The sequence below is a fragment of the Tamandua tetradactyla genome, chromosome 1 (assembly GCF_023851605.1).
Source record: "Tamandua tetradactyla isolate mTamTet1 chromosome 1, mTamTet1.pri, whole genome shotgun sequence".
Lineage (NCBI taxonomy): Eukaryota > Metazoa > Chordata > Mammalia > Pilosa > Myrmecophagidae > Tamandua > Tamandua tetradactyla.
Genome location: NC_135327.1, coordinates 21,305,718 through 21,322,163, shown reverse-complemented (window position 1 = coordinate 21,322,163; position 16,446 = coordinate 21,305,718). Strand labels below are relative to the sequence as shown.

The following is a 16,446-nucleotide window of genomic DNA, read 5'->3' as shown; positions in this document are numbered from 1 at the left end:
AAAGGGGGCACAGTGACATCTTCCTCCACCCCTGCTCCCCAGTTTCTTGCATTTCCTGCCAAAAACTTCTTTTACAAGTGAAAATGTGTAGATTATTTTCTTCCCTTTTTGCACAAATGGCAGCACACTCTATATGCTGTTCTCTGCACCTTGCCCCCCCCCCCCCCACTTTATAGGTCATGTCATATCAGTTCACTAACGGCTTCCTCAATCTTCTTTACAGCTACTTAGCTGCTTAGACATGCTGCATTCTTGTTGTTTTCTCCTCCAAAGGCGGTGGTGGGTTTTCCCGATTGGAGAGTCGCAAGAGTTGGGTCATGGAGTAGAAGACTGGATGGATTACCAGAGTCGGGACCTGAACCCAAACACCTACTCTAGGGCTATTTCCTATGCACTCATATCTGGCTAGTTCTCAGAGAAAGGTTCTGGGCAGACAGCCCCCAGGTGATAGAGGGCCTTTGAATCACAGCTTTCCCCATCCAGTCTTGGTTGGAGCATTTCTGGGATGGAGTGGTCCTTGAGCCGTCATTGTGTGGAGGGCCCTGGGGAAAAACTCTCCACCAACCCCCTCCTTCCAAGCAGGCCATTAGAGAGAACCTGGATGGAACTAGATGGGTTCAGGTGAGGGGGTCCAAGAGCACTGACCATCTCCCACAGCCACTTGGAGCAGCCCCCATCTCCCCAGGAGCCCAAGAAGAAGACATTTTCAGAAGAAATGGCTTTCAGGCCCATGAATATGTTCAGCAAATGCCCCTGAGCCGATTTCTTACCCAAAGATGATCCAAGAAGGTCCAGAAGCCAGGGGCAGGGATCGTGGGCCCAGAGCTGGGTGCCGTGGTTGGGAGAACCAACCCTGGGCTTGCTGGCTCTAACCAGGTTCTGGAGGGATTCCCAGAGATGAGGTATGGCAGGTAGGCAGAGCTGGGGCCCAGTCTGGGCTCAGTCTAGTCCTTCAGCCCTGCCTGAGATCCCCCCACCCCCCTCTTCCAGGCCCCTTCCTAGACCCTGTCCAAGCCAGGGATCCTAGGCAAGGCCTGAAAAAAGGGCCAACCCCCCAGCCCAGATTCCTCCTCTCTTGCCTCTGCTTGCTGTTCCAACACCATTCTCCCCCCAGTCAGGCCGTGGGAAGAATGCTGTGTCCTCTGAACGGGGGCCAATAGTGACAGGTGGTGGCAGTCCGAGCTGCATGGCCCCTGGTGTAAGAGATCCTCTCCTCCGTCCCCGCCTCCCCTGCCCGCGCCCCTGCCTCCACCTCTGCCCACCCGGCCCAGTCCCTTACAAGTGCCCAGGACTGCTCCTGGGCAGCCGCTGCGAGACACACAGACACCAGGTTGCCCCTCTCCACTCCAGGTATCTCTCTCCCCTTAACCACCCAGCCCTGGCCTCCTCTCTCCACAGCCAGGAAAGAGGAGGAATCGACAGCCTGACACATCTCACTCTTCTTTCTGCACCTTGAAAGACTTAAGTTAGACAAGCAGAAGCCCACGCTTCCCTACCTCATGGCGGCAGAAAACGGAACAGTGAAGCTGGGAATCCAGAGCCCATCAACAGGTGCCAAGCTGGGGCAAGAGATGGAGGGAGGAGCTTGGGAAGGGGCGTTTGAATCCGGGGTTGGGCAGTCTTCAGTGAAGTTCTGTGCTGGAGTCCTTTTTGCATGGAGTATGGGGGACCTGGAAATCAGAATGATCTCTGGGCCGGGTTGGACTGGGTCCAGGTCCTGCATGAAGCCCTTCCCGGAGAGACTGGGGAAATGTGAAGCCTCCATAGATGGCTGAGGAGGACACATCTAAACACTCTTGGAAAGGGACAGGGGTGGGCATTAGGGTCCACCTCCAAAGGATCAGAAGCCTCCTGCAGAGAACTCCAAGGTCCTGGTAGCCCATCTCTAGGGCCCTCTTAAGTCCCCGGAGACTCTGTAGGACAAGAATTTGCAAGTTGTTACCTGGATGGAGACCTGGACCTAGAGCTGCTCTTGGCCCACCCTGGCTTGGGAGAGAGTGGGTGTGTGGAGGGTGGATCCTGACTGGTGTCACCTCCTTTGCAGACAAGGTACCTAAAGGTGCAGCAGGCGTGGGATCCCCAGCTGCAGAGGAAGACCCTGGTTCCCCAGACTCAAAGAAGAATCCTGGCCCCCCAGACCCTAAAGAAGATCCTGGTCCTCCGGACCCAAAGAAAGAACCTGACCCACCCACCCTGAAGAAAGACGTTGAAGCCCCTGTCCCAGAGAAAGTGGGTGGTGTCCTGGCCCAACCCTTAACCAGCGGCCAGGACCCCGAGGGAGAGGGTGATCTTGGTGGGGGGCCTGCGGAGGGCAGTGCTGGGCAGCCCGTAGCCCTGCCCCAGTCGACGACAACGACGGAGGCCAATGTGAAGAAGCCCAAGACTAAGCAGGGGTCCTCAGGCAGCCAGGAGCCTGGAGAGCCCAAGGTGGGCAAGAAAGCAGTAGATGGTCAAGCAGCGACCAGGAGGGGCTCCCCGGCCTTTCTGCACAGCCCTAGCTGTCCTGCCATCATTGCAAGGTGAATGTCCCCCTCTCGGTAGTGGGGAGCGGTCCTGCAGCTCTGTCCGGAGGGGTTGTTGTTCACTCCCCTGTCCCAGGCGTCATGGTCATCATGAGGGTAATTTAGACATTCAGCAAATCCTGTCCTGGATGTTGGTCTTACTACCTTATCCCTCCAGGCCTTTGGCGTGCTTCTTAGAAGCTTAAAATGTCAGGCAGAAGAGGTCCCCAAAGACCAGTGAGGCTGAACTCCTCTTCTCTAGACATCTGGGGTCCAGAGTTCCCCTTCCTGCACAAGTTTGGGTCTGGAAAGGGGCAGGGCTGAGATGTCAGGAGCAAAGGGTGATCCTTCTTCTTGATATAAGTATTGGTATAATATGAAAAGATGATTGATGACCATATTGGAAGATCATTACCAGTACTTTCATAACCATAATATTGCACAAGTCTTATTATAAGTTATATGTACCTACCAGTTATACTCACCTTAATGCTAAGCACATTAATGAGGTCATTAATGATCATTGTAAACCGCAATACTATTCATTACATCAATTTGATAATTCTCTGTTAATTTCAATTATATCACCACAGTTTTTATGAAGTAAGAGCTACGTATCAATCTCCCTAATTGCATCCATATGCTGATTAACATACCAACAATCCAACTCATTGCTATTTATGATCTCTGAGTGCATTGACAGTGAAGATAATGACCGCAGCCACTTATAGGTGATTTTGTACAAACTGAGTTTGGATAGTGGCCCCAGTGCCTAAGGGTGGAGGGGCAGCTTCATGTTATCTCCAGGCTGCAGATGAGGCCCGGGAAGCATGGAGACCTGTCTGGGGCTGCAGGGCTGTGGCTGCTGAGAGCTTCACCTTTGTGTCTCACCTTCTAGCCCTGAGAAGTTGCTGGCCGAGAAGCCCCCCAGTGGGGCACAGGAGCTCGTCTTTGAAGGGGTGCCCGAGACCCCTGGCCCCATGGATCTGGGGCCAGCCAAGACAGCAGAAGGAGGGAAGGACATCCTGGCAGACAGCCGGAAGGAAGCAGGAGAGAAAGCCCCAGGCCAGGCTGGCCAGGCTAAGGCGCAAGGGGATACCTTGGGAGGAATCGAGTTCCAGGCTGTTCCTTCAGAGCGACTGGAGGCGGGGCAGGCCCTCGGTCTCACGGCCAGGGAGGAGGACTGCTTCCAGATTTTGGGTAGGACAGGGGCAGGTGGGGGCTGGGACTGCCCTGGGGCTGGGAAGGGAGATAAGGGGCCATCGGTCCTAGGTCTCCCCATTTAGAGGGTTGAACTGCCCTGAGCTGTGCCTCATCCACACCGATCATCTAAGAGTCATGCAATCCCAGGAAATCATAGTTACTATTCTCTTTTAATAAATGAAGACTCAGAGGCTCAGAGAAGAGGAAATGGAGTGCACCCAGGACAGCCTGGATCCAGAACTCACTTTTGACTTTCTTCTACTTTGGCAGCAATGGGATTAAAAAAAAAAATCAGGCAGATTATTTGGAGAGCCCGACCACAGGGACAGCACAAATGCCCAGAGGGAGGAATTTGGAATCAGTCTGTAGCAGGGTTCGAATGTCGAGTTTTGGTAGTTAAATGACACCCAGGGGGTTATGGGAGCCATAGGGAGTTCTTGAGCTGAGGTCTAGAGGTATCCGTGTGACCAAGGAAGCTGGACAAGTGAGATGGGGCAGGACTGTGGTGTGGATTCACCGCCGATCAGACAAGGAACCCGAGGTTTGTGCAGTGTGCAGCAGGGAGCCATGGAGCCTGAGCGAGCTTGGCAAGCAGGTGTCTAGGAGAAGGGCCTGAGTATGGGTGGGGTGAGACGGGGTCAGGAGAGCCCAGAGTGTCCTGACACCCCTCCTCCTCCCGCCGAGGTGCTCAGGGAGACCGGCCAGCCTGCCTGGTGAGCGGCACAGCGCCATCCAGACAGGGCGGGAGGACCTGGCGGCTGGGCTGGCGCCAGGAACCCTGCCTCCTCCCCCACCCCGTAGCTGCAGAGACCTCCGTCCTGCCCCGCCAAGAAATCACATCCTCGGGGTGACGGGACCTGAACAACCTCCAAGGGCCGTCTGATTTATCACCAGCGCGGCTTCCCTGCCTCCTCTTGCTATTTATAAAGAGGTTTCCATTCCCGATGACTCAGCTTGCCGGCCGCCAGGGTCCGCTATCCCCACATTTGCCACCAGATGGCGGTCTCTCCCTACCAAACACCCCACCCCTGCCCCTCCCCTGCAATGGGCGATGCCCAGGTTGGACATTTTTCAAATCTGGCCTGGTGTCATGATGTTATTAGACGGGATGCTAGGCTGTTCCCACCACCTTCATCCAGACACAGCAACTCCAATGTCCGGCATCCCACCATTAAAGATGCTTTTTTTTTCAATGGAAGTACAGATAGCTTGGGAGGCAGCCTTGATCCTCAAAACCGTGGGAGGGGTCAAGAAGTCCAATAAGCTTCCCCAGTGTTCCGAGGGGAGAAGCTGAGTCCCCCTCCGAGAGTGGCAGAGACTTCTCCAAGACTACATTGTGTGTTGGTGGCAAGGCTGAAATTGGAAACTGGGGCCCCCAACGCCTACCCTGGGGTCGGCCATCTCCCCAGGTATCGCTCGGTGAACTTCCCTGGATGGGGTCCAGGCCAAGCAGGAGGGGGTGGTGGCAAGCGGGTCCTCAGCAGCCCCGGCACTGACGGGTCTAACTCTGCTCTACCTCCCCAGACGACTGCCCGCCACCCCCTGCTCCTTTCCCCCACCGCATTGTGCAGCTGAGGACCGGAAACGTCAACAGCGAATTCAGCATCAACTCCAAGGAGGCGCTGGGAGGGTGAGAGCTGGGACCCCAAGCCCCCGACCCGGGACGGGAGTGCGCACAGACCCCGGGGGCTCACAGCCTCCCCCTGAGAGGCCCAGACACCCCCAAGCCTATACGGTGTGCCTCAATTCGTCATAGTAGTTCCTGCTGTGTACAGAGCGCTGGCACAGACCTGTACCTCTAAAGTACCTTCCTCTCTGTACCTGAGCAGCCAGGTCTCCTGCCTCTATAAGCCAGCTTGGCAGGGCTGTCGAGTCTTGAGCTATCCGTTCTGTGAATCTACCCTTCCTGTGCACATGGTTCAAAGAACGTGATTTCACTTATTGCCCCAGCCTCATACTTTGCAGCCCCAGTAGGGAGGCAAGGCTGGCCAGGGTGAGCATCCCCACTCACGGAGGAGGATCGCGAGGCACCCAGTGGTCTGGGGCCACGACAGGAACAGAGCACAAGTGCATCCTCACCCCTGTGCCCTTTGGAACTCCTTCATCCCACCCTCTTCTCTTTCCAGTGGCAAATTTGGAGCAGTCTGTACTTGCACGGAGAAAGCCACAGGCCTCAAGCTGGCAGCCAAGGTTATCAAGAAACAGACTCCCAAAGACAAGGTAATGAGGGGTGGGCGCTGGCTATGTCGGGGGGTTCCTCGGGTGGGACTTCTTACCTTCCTTCACTCACACCTTGTTGCAATAAAGACAAGAACAGACAGACAGACAGTCTTGCTGCAGGGACCTGATCACCCAGGCCCCTCTTCAGTGAACTTGCCCTGGGGACTTCCTCTTTTAGGCTCCGGATTTTTGTGCCCTCTGATTCCATTCACCAAACACTGATGAGCGCTGCTCTGGGCTAGGCCCTGTGCTGGCCACTGGAGGTGTCAGAGGGAAGCAGATATGGCCCCACCTCAGCGAGCTGACACCAAGATAAACAAGCTCGGCCTAGAACTTTGCCTCTTGGCACCCAGGCTCAGGCCTGGTTCAGCAGTGTTTGTGCACAGAATGAATGAACGTAGGCAGGGGCACACCTGGGGTGAGGGAGTCAGGTGTGTGGGGAAGCAATGACAACCTAGCAACCCAGTGTGATCAGAGCTGGAGCTCAGGAACGTGTGGGCCCGATTAGGGGGTGCTCCTGACTCACTCAGCCTGAGAGGCCACGGAAGCCTGGACTAGCTGCCAGCTGAGGGCTTGGAAGAGTGAGGAGGTATTTCCCAGTGGAAAAGGCAGGGAAAAGAGTTTCAGGAAGAGCGAACCGTGGGAGGGAGGCCTGAGACCCAGAAGCAGAAGATACCTCCAGAACCCACTGAGTTAAGGCAGAGAGTTTGGAGAAGTGAGGTCATGGCCACTGCAGGCAGAGACCAAGGCACACACAAAGCCAAGAGCCAAGAAAGAGCTCCCAATCCTGAAGCATCTCCGAATCACTGCAGCCCTGTATTTTCCTAGCATAACTCTGAACGCATTTGTCAGGAGTGTCTTCTCTATGTGACTAGGTGTCTTCTCTAGAGTGTCTTCACTAGAGTGTCTTCTCTATGTGACTATAGATAGGTCTCTATGTGCCACCTGACAGGGCTGGGCTCCATCCCCGGGTCTCTATCACAGGACCTGACTCAGCATAGGTGCAAAATACATATGAAGTATAAGTGAATTTGCATCAGCTCTTGATTAGTTGATTATTGGGCACCTTTCATAGGCTGTGCACTGTGCCAGGGGCCCTCATGGAGCTGAGATAATAGAAAGTGGGGACAGACAACTTAAAGAACAAAACAAAAAGCCTGGTGCCAGGTACTGAGAAATCCTAGGGCAAAAAATACAGCCGGGTGAGGTATAGAGAGTATGGAGCCAATGGAGCCATTTTCGATAGGCCATGAGGTGGGGCCTCTCTGCAGTGGTATGTGAGGCGAGACGTGAATGAAGGGGCAGAACAGAGGGGCAGGAGGAGTGAATCAGGCAAGAATACAATGGCCCCTGCTGATAGCTGGCTCTGGATGGGCGGGGAGGCCTGATCTGTAGCATTTGCCAATTTCTATGGTGTACATATTTCTACCATAGCCAATTTCAAGCTACCAATGTGACGACTGGCTTGAAAACTTTCTGAAAGTGACAGATCCTGGTGGCATAGACTACGAAGGCGGTGGTGGGGGAGGCAAGGAATGACTGGACTGGTTCTAGGGTAGAGGCAAAGGATTTACTGTGGATTGGATATGGGTGTGAGGAAGTGAGTGTGAGCACGGGATCAAAGATGATGCTACACGTTTTTGTCCCACACACCTGGGTAAAGAGGGGTCCTTTTCTTGAAGGACAAGCTGAGGGTGGTTCAGTTGTAAGGAAGAGTGTATTGAGGGTTTCGTTTTGCACATGATGGATTTGAGAGGCCCATTTGACATCCGAGGGAAAGGGCAGGTAGGCAGTGGGTATACTGGAGTCTGGAGGGCCAGGAAGAGCTCAGAGGTGAAGGTCTATGTTTGAGACTCAGTCATATTTGGGTGGTGAAAGTCCTGGGACTTGGTGAGAATGCCCCAGGAGAGAGGAGCCTGGGGCACTCCAGTCTCCAGTCGGAGGAGGGGAGCGGGTACCGAGGGAGGGGGCTGAGGCCCCCTCCCTCGGTAAGGGGTGTGCACCACGTTCTGGAGGCCCCAGGGGGAAGAGAGGACGGAGCTAGGGGAAGGACAGGGTGTTATGGGGATAGAAAGCTCACTCCTGGGGGTGGTGAGGACAACAGACTTGCGGGGAAGGAGGGGCCGGGGAGCGGGGGGACCAGTGAGGAGGAGCCTGGGTGGGGGTCCAATGAGGCCCACCACGGGTCTGGGGGGTGGAGGGCGGGGAGTGATGGGGCTTAGCGGCTCCGTGCCCGGACGTGCCTGGTCCCCAGGAAATGGTGCTGCTTGAGATCGAGGTGATGAACCAGCTGAACCACCGCAACCTGATCCAGCTCTACACGGCCATCGAAACCTCGCACGAGATCGTCCTGTTCATGGAGTAGTGAGTGCAGCGGGGGGCCGGGGGGCTGGCTGGGGGTGCCGGGGGGCCCAGAAGCAAGCCCTTGGGGGTGGTGGTCTGTGTACACAGCATTGAGGGCGGCGAGCTCTTCGAGAGGATTGTGGATGAGGACTACCAGCTGACGGAGGTGGACACCATGGTGTTCGTCAGGCAGATCTGCGACGGGATCCTGTTTATGCACAAGATGAGGGTGCTGCACCTGGACCTCAAGGTACCGTGCCCGGGACCCCCGGGCAGGCCGGGAGCGGCCCCCAACCAGAGGCGTGCCCGCCATCCCTTCCGTGCGCCTCCCTCCATCCCTCCTCTCAGCCACAGACTCAGAAAGGGTTGGATGCTAAGTGCCAGGAGCTGGTGACTCAATAGAGGGGGGCGGGGAAAGACAGGGTCTCGCCTCTCATAGAGCTTCTAGTACTGAGCACTTGTTGGGAAAGGGTCCCCCACGCGCCCCACGCTCCAGGTCTCACCAGAGATGTTGCTAATAAGTGTTGCACAGAGACCTGCCTCAGGGTTGCTCTGGGATGGGCACTGATGAATGTCTGATAATTTATTCAGCAATCAAGAAATATGTATTGAGCCTACTATACTCTAGGCAATGTTCTAGGTGGAGAAGAGAATTGAGAAATTCTCAATTCGCAGTGAGCTTATTATGTTCTAGAGTAAGAGTCAGAAAAGCAAATACGTCTGGTGTCATCGCAGCAACAGGCACATGGTAACGCGAATAAAGATGTCTGTGGAAAGGAGATTTCTGTCCCTCTCTGACCTTGCTCAGTACCAGGCACACTGGCAGGTCAGGCCGAGCAAACAGATTTTATGGATTATGCCACCTCCTATCACCTGGCGCTCCGCAACACCTGCCATGGCACGGAGTAGGCAGGGGCACCGCGAGTGCCAGGCAGTTGCCATCCTTATGGGAGGTATTAATGCTGGTTGGATAATTAGCAAGGCCAATGGAGATTAAATGTAGCATTGAGGTGGGTGGGCCGGATTCCTTGGGCACAGCTGCTAGTACTTTCATGAATTCATTTCATAAATAATGGGTACCTGCTACCTGCGAGGTGGAGCATAGGAAGTCTGCAGGCTAGTGGGGTGGGGGTGGGGGTGCATCCATAAAATAACAGCCAAGGCATAATCACCAAGGTGAAACTGGAGAAGAGAGCAAGGACCAGAGGGTGGTGCTGCGACCACAGGCTCACACCTTCACGGCACCCCCCAGGCCTCACACCGGGTCTGAGGGTGTGATTGTCACAGCAGCCCATGGAGTCAGGAGTGCTAGTGGCACCCCCGCTGACAGATGAGAAAACAAGGAGGGTGAGCAGATGGGTTTAAATGGGGGGTGGGGGGGCAGTGGAAGCAGAGGATTGAAGAAGTTGATGCAGTAATCCCACGAGGGGGGTGATGGCAGGGGTGGAGGGGATAGGACATGGTCAGGTGCTGGATACATTTTCTAAAGAGAGCCACTCAGGTTTGCTGATGGTTTGGAGTGGAAGGTTAGGGAAAGGAAAGATTCAGGGGTGACGCCTGAGTTTCTGGCTTGGACATCCAGGTGGTTGGCGTCCCTTTCATGGAGCTGGTGGGAGGCCAGCCAGTGCCTGCCTGGTGGCATGGGGACCTGCCATTTCCCCAAGAAAACCAATTTCCTTGGGGTAGAGCACAGTTCCACAGCAAGGCTGTGGGGAGAAGCTCAACTTTAAGTGCCGGGAGCTGGTGACTCAATAGAGGGGGGGAAAAAAGACAGGGTCTCACCTCTCATGGAGCTTCTAGTACTGAGCACTTGTTGGGAAAGGGTCCCCCCAAGTGCCCCACGCTCATGGTTGGTATTTTTCAGGTTGGTATTGTGTATTTTTCAGGTTGGTAATATGTGTATTTTTCAGGTTGGTAATATAGTTTCCACCAAAAAAAAAAAAAAAAAAAGGTTTTACAGTCAGGTCAGTTGGGGGAACCATGGTCGAGAAGCTGGTAAATGGGGCTCTCAGCTCCGAGCTCTCAGGACCCCTCGTGTGGAGTCTTCTTTCCTTCCCTTTGTTTTGGTGGGACACCAGGGTGAGCTGTTCAAGTCACTGGCATCCTGCTCTGAGTGAATGTTTCAGTTCTAAAAGGACCTCCAGCAAGCATTTTGTTTGGAGCCTCAAATCAAATGCCTGTAGAGCCCAGACAGAAACAGCAACAGGTGAAACAGGCAGGGTCAGGAGCCGGTGGAGAGCTTGGACCACTTGAGGGGCTTTGGGTCCTCAGGGGTGAGTGACAACTCATCCAAGCGACTGTGTGGCTCACGGGGTCAGGACTTCCACGTGGTTTTTTAAGAGGTGCTGGAAATCAGCACTGGCGTGCAAAATCTCCTGCTTTTTAACCATTGTTACTTACTTTGAAAACGTATACACTCTGCAATCCCAGGGCTGGTCCATGCCCTTCTGTTATGCGATGGGGAGGAGGAAACAGAGGTGCAGAGTGGGAGGAGCTGGCCTTGTAGCCTCATCCCCAGATTCGCCTGCGCTTAGGGGCACGGGTGTCCCCTGAGTCTTGACTGAGTATCTGCTGGGGTATGTGTATGCGATGGGGTGGGGTGGGGGGAATGGAGGTGAGGAGAAGGTGGTCCCCACCCTGGAAGAACCAACCTGCCGGCACCATGGCTGCTCCAGCTCCCAGTCGTAGAATGGGCGGCGGTTCCTGTTGGCTGGCCAGCAGGTAAGGGGACGAGAGGCAGCCACTGGAGCCAGGCAGGTAGTGGTGGGTGACTGTGGCCAAGTCACTTCTGTGCCTGAGCCTCAGCTTCCTCAACTGCAAAATGGGGTGGATGGTAAGTGTATCTGCCCCATAGGGTTATTGGGATGACTGCTGAGCTAGCGTGTGGGAAGTGGATGACACGAGGCTTGACATATCGTAAGGTGCTGTGGGCGCTAAGCGCGCCTTAGAGAGGACGTGAAACAGTGGGAGTGCCCCTGCTCCCGAGCAGCCCTGAGCTAGGATCCTCTTTCTCTGGTCTCTGGAACTCTGCGTATCTGCTGGTGGCCCTGAACCGGCCCCCCACCCAAGGGGCACACCTCTTCTCCTCTGCAGGCCGCGTTTCCCCATCCTCAGAACGGCCAGAACAACCCTGTATTTTGTGGCTTTAAATGAAGGGAAAGCCCCTGCGGCCCCTCCGGGAGGCCGGGAGCCAGCTCTGCTCCCCCTCTGGGCCAGCGGCCTTTCTGGTCCCTGGCGCGGGGAGGTCCGGACGCTCTCAGTGGTCTGCACATCCAGGCAGCCTGGGCCTCTGCAGAGGGACCTGGGTCCCAGGGGAGCCTGAATAGGGTGAGAAGGGTGAGCTGGGACCCCAGGCCACCCCCTTTCTCCTCAGCCAGAGAACATCCTGTGCGTCAACACCACGGGCCACCTGGTGAAGATCATCGACTTCGGCCTGGCACGGAGGTACCACCTGGGGAGGGGACGGGGGGAGGCCCTGGGGAGGCCCGGGAGCTACACTCTGAACTCTCGGCCTTACCCCCAGGTATAACCCCAATGAGAAGCTGAAGGTGAATTTTGGGACCCCAGAGTTCCTGTCCCCTGAGGTGGTGAATTACGACCAAATCTCCGATAAGACAGACATGTGGAGCATGGGGGTCATCACCTACATGCTGTGAGCCCCGCGGGCGGGTGGCGCTTATGGGGAGGGGCACAGGGGTGGGCAGCCATGGCCAAGATCGGCCTTGGGTCCTGGCGAGTTGGTCCCACCTCCCTGCTCCCTCAGTCAGGGGTGTGCTGGGGTGGGTGGGGTGGGGTGGGGTTGGGGGTCCTAGGGAGAGCCGGAGAAGGGGACCTTCATACCTTTTTATAGATGGAAAAACCAAGGCCCCCAAATGCATGTATTTCAAGGGCATAAATGTCCTCGCTCTGAGCTCTGGACACAGATCTCTGATGACCCCAGGTGGGGGCATCAGGGAAGTGGACATTTTTTTTGGTGCACTTGCCGTGTGCCTTGCACTTATCATTCCTCATCTTCACCGTAACCTTGGGAAGCTGGGATGGTTATGCCCATTTTACAGATGAGAAGAATGAGTCTCAGAGAGGGGAAATGACTTGCCCAAGGTCACCCAGCCAGATTCAAACCCAGGTCTGTCCCACTTGAGATGCTGGGGGTCTTTGCAGCATATGGTGTTACTTCCTCGGTTTGGTTGCCATCTCCTGACCCCTGAAGGGACTCAACATCTGCAGTCTCACCTCCCTGCCCTCTGCCCACCTCCCTTCCAGGCTAAGCGGACTCTCCCCCTTCCTGGGAGATGATGACACAGAGACGCTAAACAATGTTCTATCTTCCAACTGGTACTTTGATGAGGAGACCTTTGAGGCCGTGTCTGATGAGGCCAAAGACTTTGTCTCCAACCTCATCGTCAAGGACCAGAGGTAAGGCTGACCGCGTGACACAAGCCCTGTGCGTGTCCCCTGGGCAGGAGCAGGTCTGGGAGGCCTGCCTCCTTGGTGCACGCCCCATTGCATGCTGCTCCCCTTCGCATAGGGCCCGGATGAGCGCTGCCCAGTGCCTTGCCCACCCCTGGCTCAACAACCTGGCAGAGAAAGCAAAGCGCTGTAACCGACGCCTCAAGTCCCAGATCTTGCTTAAGAAATACCTCATGAAGAGGCGCTGGAAGGTACCAGCGGGCCAGGGGTGGGAAGGGGTCCTGCCGCCAGAGCCGGGGCCCCACCCTGCCGTCCAGGCCTGGACTGATCTGGGAAAATGGCAGGTTGGCTTTTCTCTCACTGCCGTGGGCTGGTCCTCTCTGGAACAGTGTCTTCCACCCAGCCCCTCCACTGGGCCCCTCCACTGGGCCAGGAACCCCTGGGGCTGGAGCATCTGGGGCTCAGGCTGAGGAAAAGACCTTTGCCCCCATCACAGGCTTCCTTCCTTCATTTTGCAAATATTTATTAAACACTTTTAGGCACTGGGGATACAGTGGTGAACAAAAGAGACAAGGATCCCAGTCCGTGGACTTACTTTTGGTGGAGATGGGAAGGAATTATTATGAAGGGTTACAGTTTCCAGGGGACAAAAAAAAAAAAAAGGTGGTCAAGAGTGCCTGGGGAGAGATTGCACTTTTAAACAGGGTGGTGGGGTAGGGGTCCCTGAGAAGCGGCACGTGCACGAAGACTTGAGGGAAGTGAGGGAGTGAGCTGTGCCAGTCTGGGGGTGGGGGGTGGGGGGGTTGGAGAGTGTTCCAGGCAGAGGGAACAGCCAATGCAGAGACCCTGAGGCAGAGCATGGCTGGTGACTTGAGGAACAGATAGGAAGTGGGGCAGCTGGAGTGAGTGAGCGAGGGGGTAGGGAGGGTGAGGTTGGAGGGGAGCAGGGGCCAGGGCTGGAGGGACTTGCAGGACACGAGGAGGGGTGAAACTCGGGGAGTTTTGAGCAGAGTGACTCCCAGGTCCAGCCTGGCTTACAGAGGTGTTGAATGAATGAAGGACTCCTGGATGAGGCAGTGTCATGGTGCCTCCTGTGGCCGTTTTGGACATGACCCTGTTCCTGGTCCTCTTGCAATGAAGGACCTTGAGAAAACACTAAGCTCCCCCCATCGCTTCTCCCCTGCTCTGGCGCTGACTCGGATCCCCTCTTTCATCCCCCAGAAAAACTTCATCGCTGTCAGTGCCGCCAACCGCTTCAAGAAGATCAGCAGCTCAGGGGCGCTGATGGCTCTGGGGGTCTGAGCCCCAGGAGCGCCCCAGGCCTGGACGCAGCCGCACTGTGGTCAGGGCTGAGACCACCACGGTTCGGAAGGCCAGAGCAGACAGCCAGACCCCCGGGGCTGGCCGGGACAAGGCTGCACCAGGCTGGGAGGCTCGGGGCTCCCACGCCCCCTGCGCAGTGACCGCTTGCCTGACGTGAGCCGCCTCGGAGTGTGGCCTGGATTCGTCCTGCTGGTGCCTCCCCAGATGGGGCTCCGGCCCTCCGGCCCCAGCCCGGGCTCCACAGGCCACGGAGTCCCTGTGAGGCTGCTCCCGGTTTCCCCCCAAGTCCCCCTCTGTGAACTGCTGCCCTGGTGACCCCTGCTTTGCCCCATCTAGGGCCATCCTGGCCTGGGCTTGCTCCTAGCTGCAGCGGGATAGGTGGGGGTCCTGGAGTGTGGGGCTTCTGCAGTTGTGGACGGGAAGTTCCGAAGGGGGCAGGAAGGCAGCCACGCTGATTCCTAAGGCCCAGCTGCCAGGGGAGACAGAGCAGCCTTTGTGAGAGAGGCCCTCCGTGCCCCCGCCCGCCTCCCCACTCCCCACAGATAAGGCCTAACACACACCATCTGGCCTGGGCCTGGCCCCCGCCCACCTTCCTTGCGACCACCAACACACAGGAACTCTGTGTGAGAGACGGCACCCAGCCCAGGCCTGGGGGTGGGGGCGAGGCCTGGGGGACACAGGAGGCTGCCCCGAGCTTGCCTGAGGGCCAAGCCAGGCCTGGTCCAGCCACCCCAGGCCCCTCAAGGAATCACCCACCACAGAGGAAGGGCCCTCGGATGATGGGTCAGTAGGCTCAGGAGGAATGGGGAGCCGTCAGGCAGCCCCCAACCTGCTCACAGCTTGTGCCTTGTAAATAAATGTACAGGTCAGATGCGGCCTCCTCCCCTCTGTGAGCGTGTGCACAGACTCGTGTGAAGTTACAAATGACCACTGTTTACCGAGCGCCTACTGTATACCTGGCACTTGAGCCAGCTTAGGAGCCAGATGCCTAGTGCCCGACCTTGGACAAGTGGCTTCCCCACTCTGTGCCTCAGTTTCCTCATCTATGGGAAGGAGGTCATAACTGCCAATATTTATTGGGTGATTATGGTGTGCCAGGATTTATTTACACACTTTTACCTATATTACCTCATTTAATCCTTGCAACAATATTATGGGGTAGATACTGTTATTATTCATGTTTGCCAGGGGGAGACTGAGCAGTGATGGGCCCTTCCTGCAGGATCGGGTGGTGGTTGCACAAGTCAGTGCAGGTAAAGCGCTCAGGGCTGTGCTCAGCCCGGGGAACACAGGAACACCAGCTGTGAGGGAGCTGTCTTATCCTTATTCGACAGATGAGGAAACTGAGGCACAGAGAGGGGAAGGGACTTGAAGCCTGAGGCTTCAGGGCTGAGGCTCAGAATGGACACTTCTGTCTCCCAGGGCTAGACTCTGCCTGTGACCCCACCTGCTTCTCATAGAATGAGGTGGAAGCTGAAAGCAGGGGCTCTAGGTGAGGCCAGAAGGACAGGCAGGCCTGTGATGGCTTTGTGGGGTCTGCAGTGACGGGGTCTCCCAGGAGGTCCTGAGGGAGAGCACTGTTCCCTGCCCTTTTCTGGTCCCCAGCCGGCCTCACCCCAGGCCTGCAAGGCAGCGGGGGCACTCCATCTGCTGGAGGGGTCATCCCAGGGGGCACCTTAGTAGGGCGCAGCCCTTGTGGTCATGAGGCCAACTGAGTCAGAAGTGGACCTGGTCCTGACGGAGCAGCTGATGAGTAAAGTGGCACTCAGGGTCCAGCAGGCACAGCGGCGACAGCAGTGAACATGCACCGAGCACTCTGCGATCCTGACCACACGGACGGCTATAGTGACTGCACGGTGGCGGTCGTGGGGTATCTTTTCTCAGGGAGGTGAAACCACGCGGTCAAGGTCACACAGCTAGTTGGTGGCAGAGCCAAGATTTTGGGCTCAGACCCTGCCTGCCTCCTCAGAGAGACCTTAGACTTGCCTATAGACTGAGATTTCCTCAGTTCATCCCCTCTTTCCTCTGCCTCCATGAACACTGGCCTGGAGGGTGAGGCTGGGATCCTTACCCTCTGCCTTGCCCTGTTCTACCAGGTGGGTGCAGAGTGCCACTGCAGCGCGTCGTTGCACCTGGTGCCATATGGGGTGGGATGGGGAGACTCCTGGGCCTACGTCTGACCTTTACATATGGGGTGGGATGCGGGGACCCCCGGGCCTGCGTCTGACCCTTACAGTTGGGGTGGAGTGCGGGGACCCCCGGGCCTGCGTCTGACCCTTACAGTTGGGGTTTGAGGGGCCTGGGAAGCCTGACTTGGGTTCTAGGTGGGAGGTGTGCTATGGGCAAAGTCCCCAGAGTCATGGACCCTGCCTGCCGGCCCACCCGCCTGCCACCTGCCAGCTGGGCCAGGCCTGTGGTTTCCCTGGAGTGGTTCTCTCGGCCTCGC

At 56.5% G+C, this 16,446-nt stretch overlaps 1 protein-coding gene across 1 annotated transcript; it reads left to right on the top strand.

Moving 5' to 3' along the window:
- The first annotated feature begins 1,292 nt into the window (after positions 1-1,292).
- MYLK2 (myosin light chain kinase 2) lies at positions 1,293-14,898 on the top strand. Its single transcript, XM_077160033.1, has 12 exons — positions 1,293-1,551; positions 2,045-2,519; positions 3,400-3,701; positions 5,229-5,334; positions 5,831-5,924; positions 8,179-8,288; positions 8,376-8,517; positions 11,641-11,711; positions 11,791-11,919; positions 12,531-12,683; positions 12,796-12,928; positions 13,899-14,898. The coding sequence occupies exons 1-12, from the start codon at positions 1,500-1,502 to the stop codon at positions 13,977-13,979; spliced, it is 1,848 nt and encodes a 615-aa protein (XP_077016148.1). The 5' UTR covers positions 1,293-1,499; the 3' UTR covers positions 13,980-14,898.
- The last annotated feature ends 1,548 nt before the right edge of the window (positions 14,899-16,446 follow it).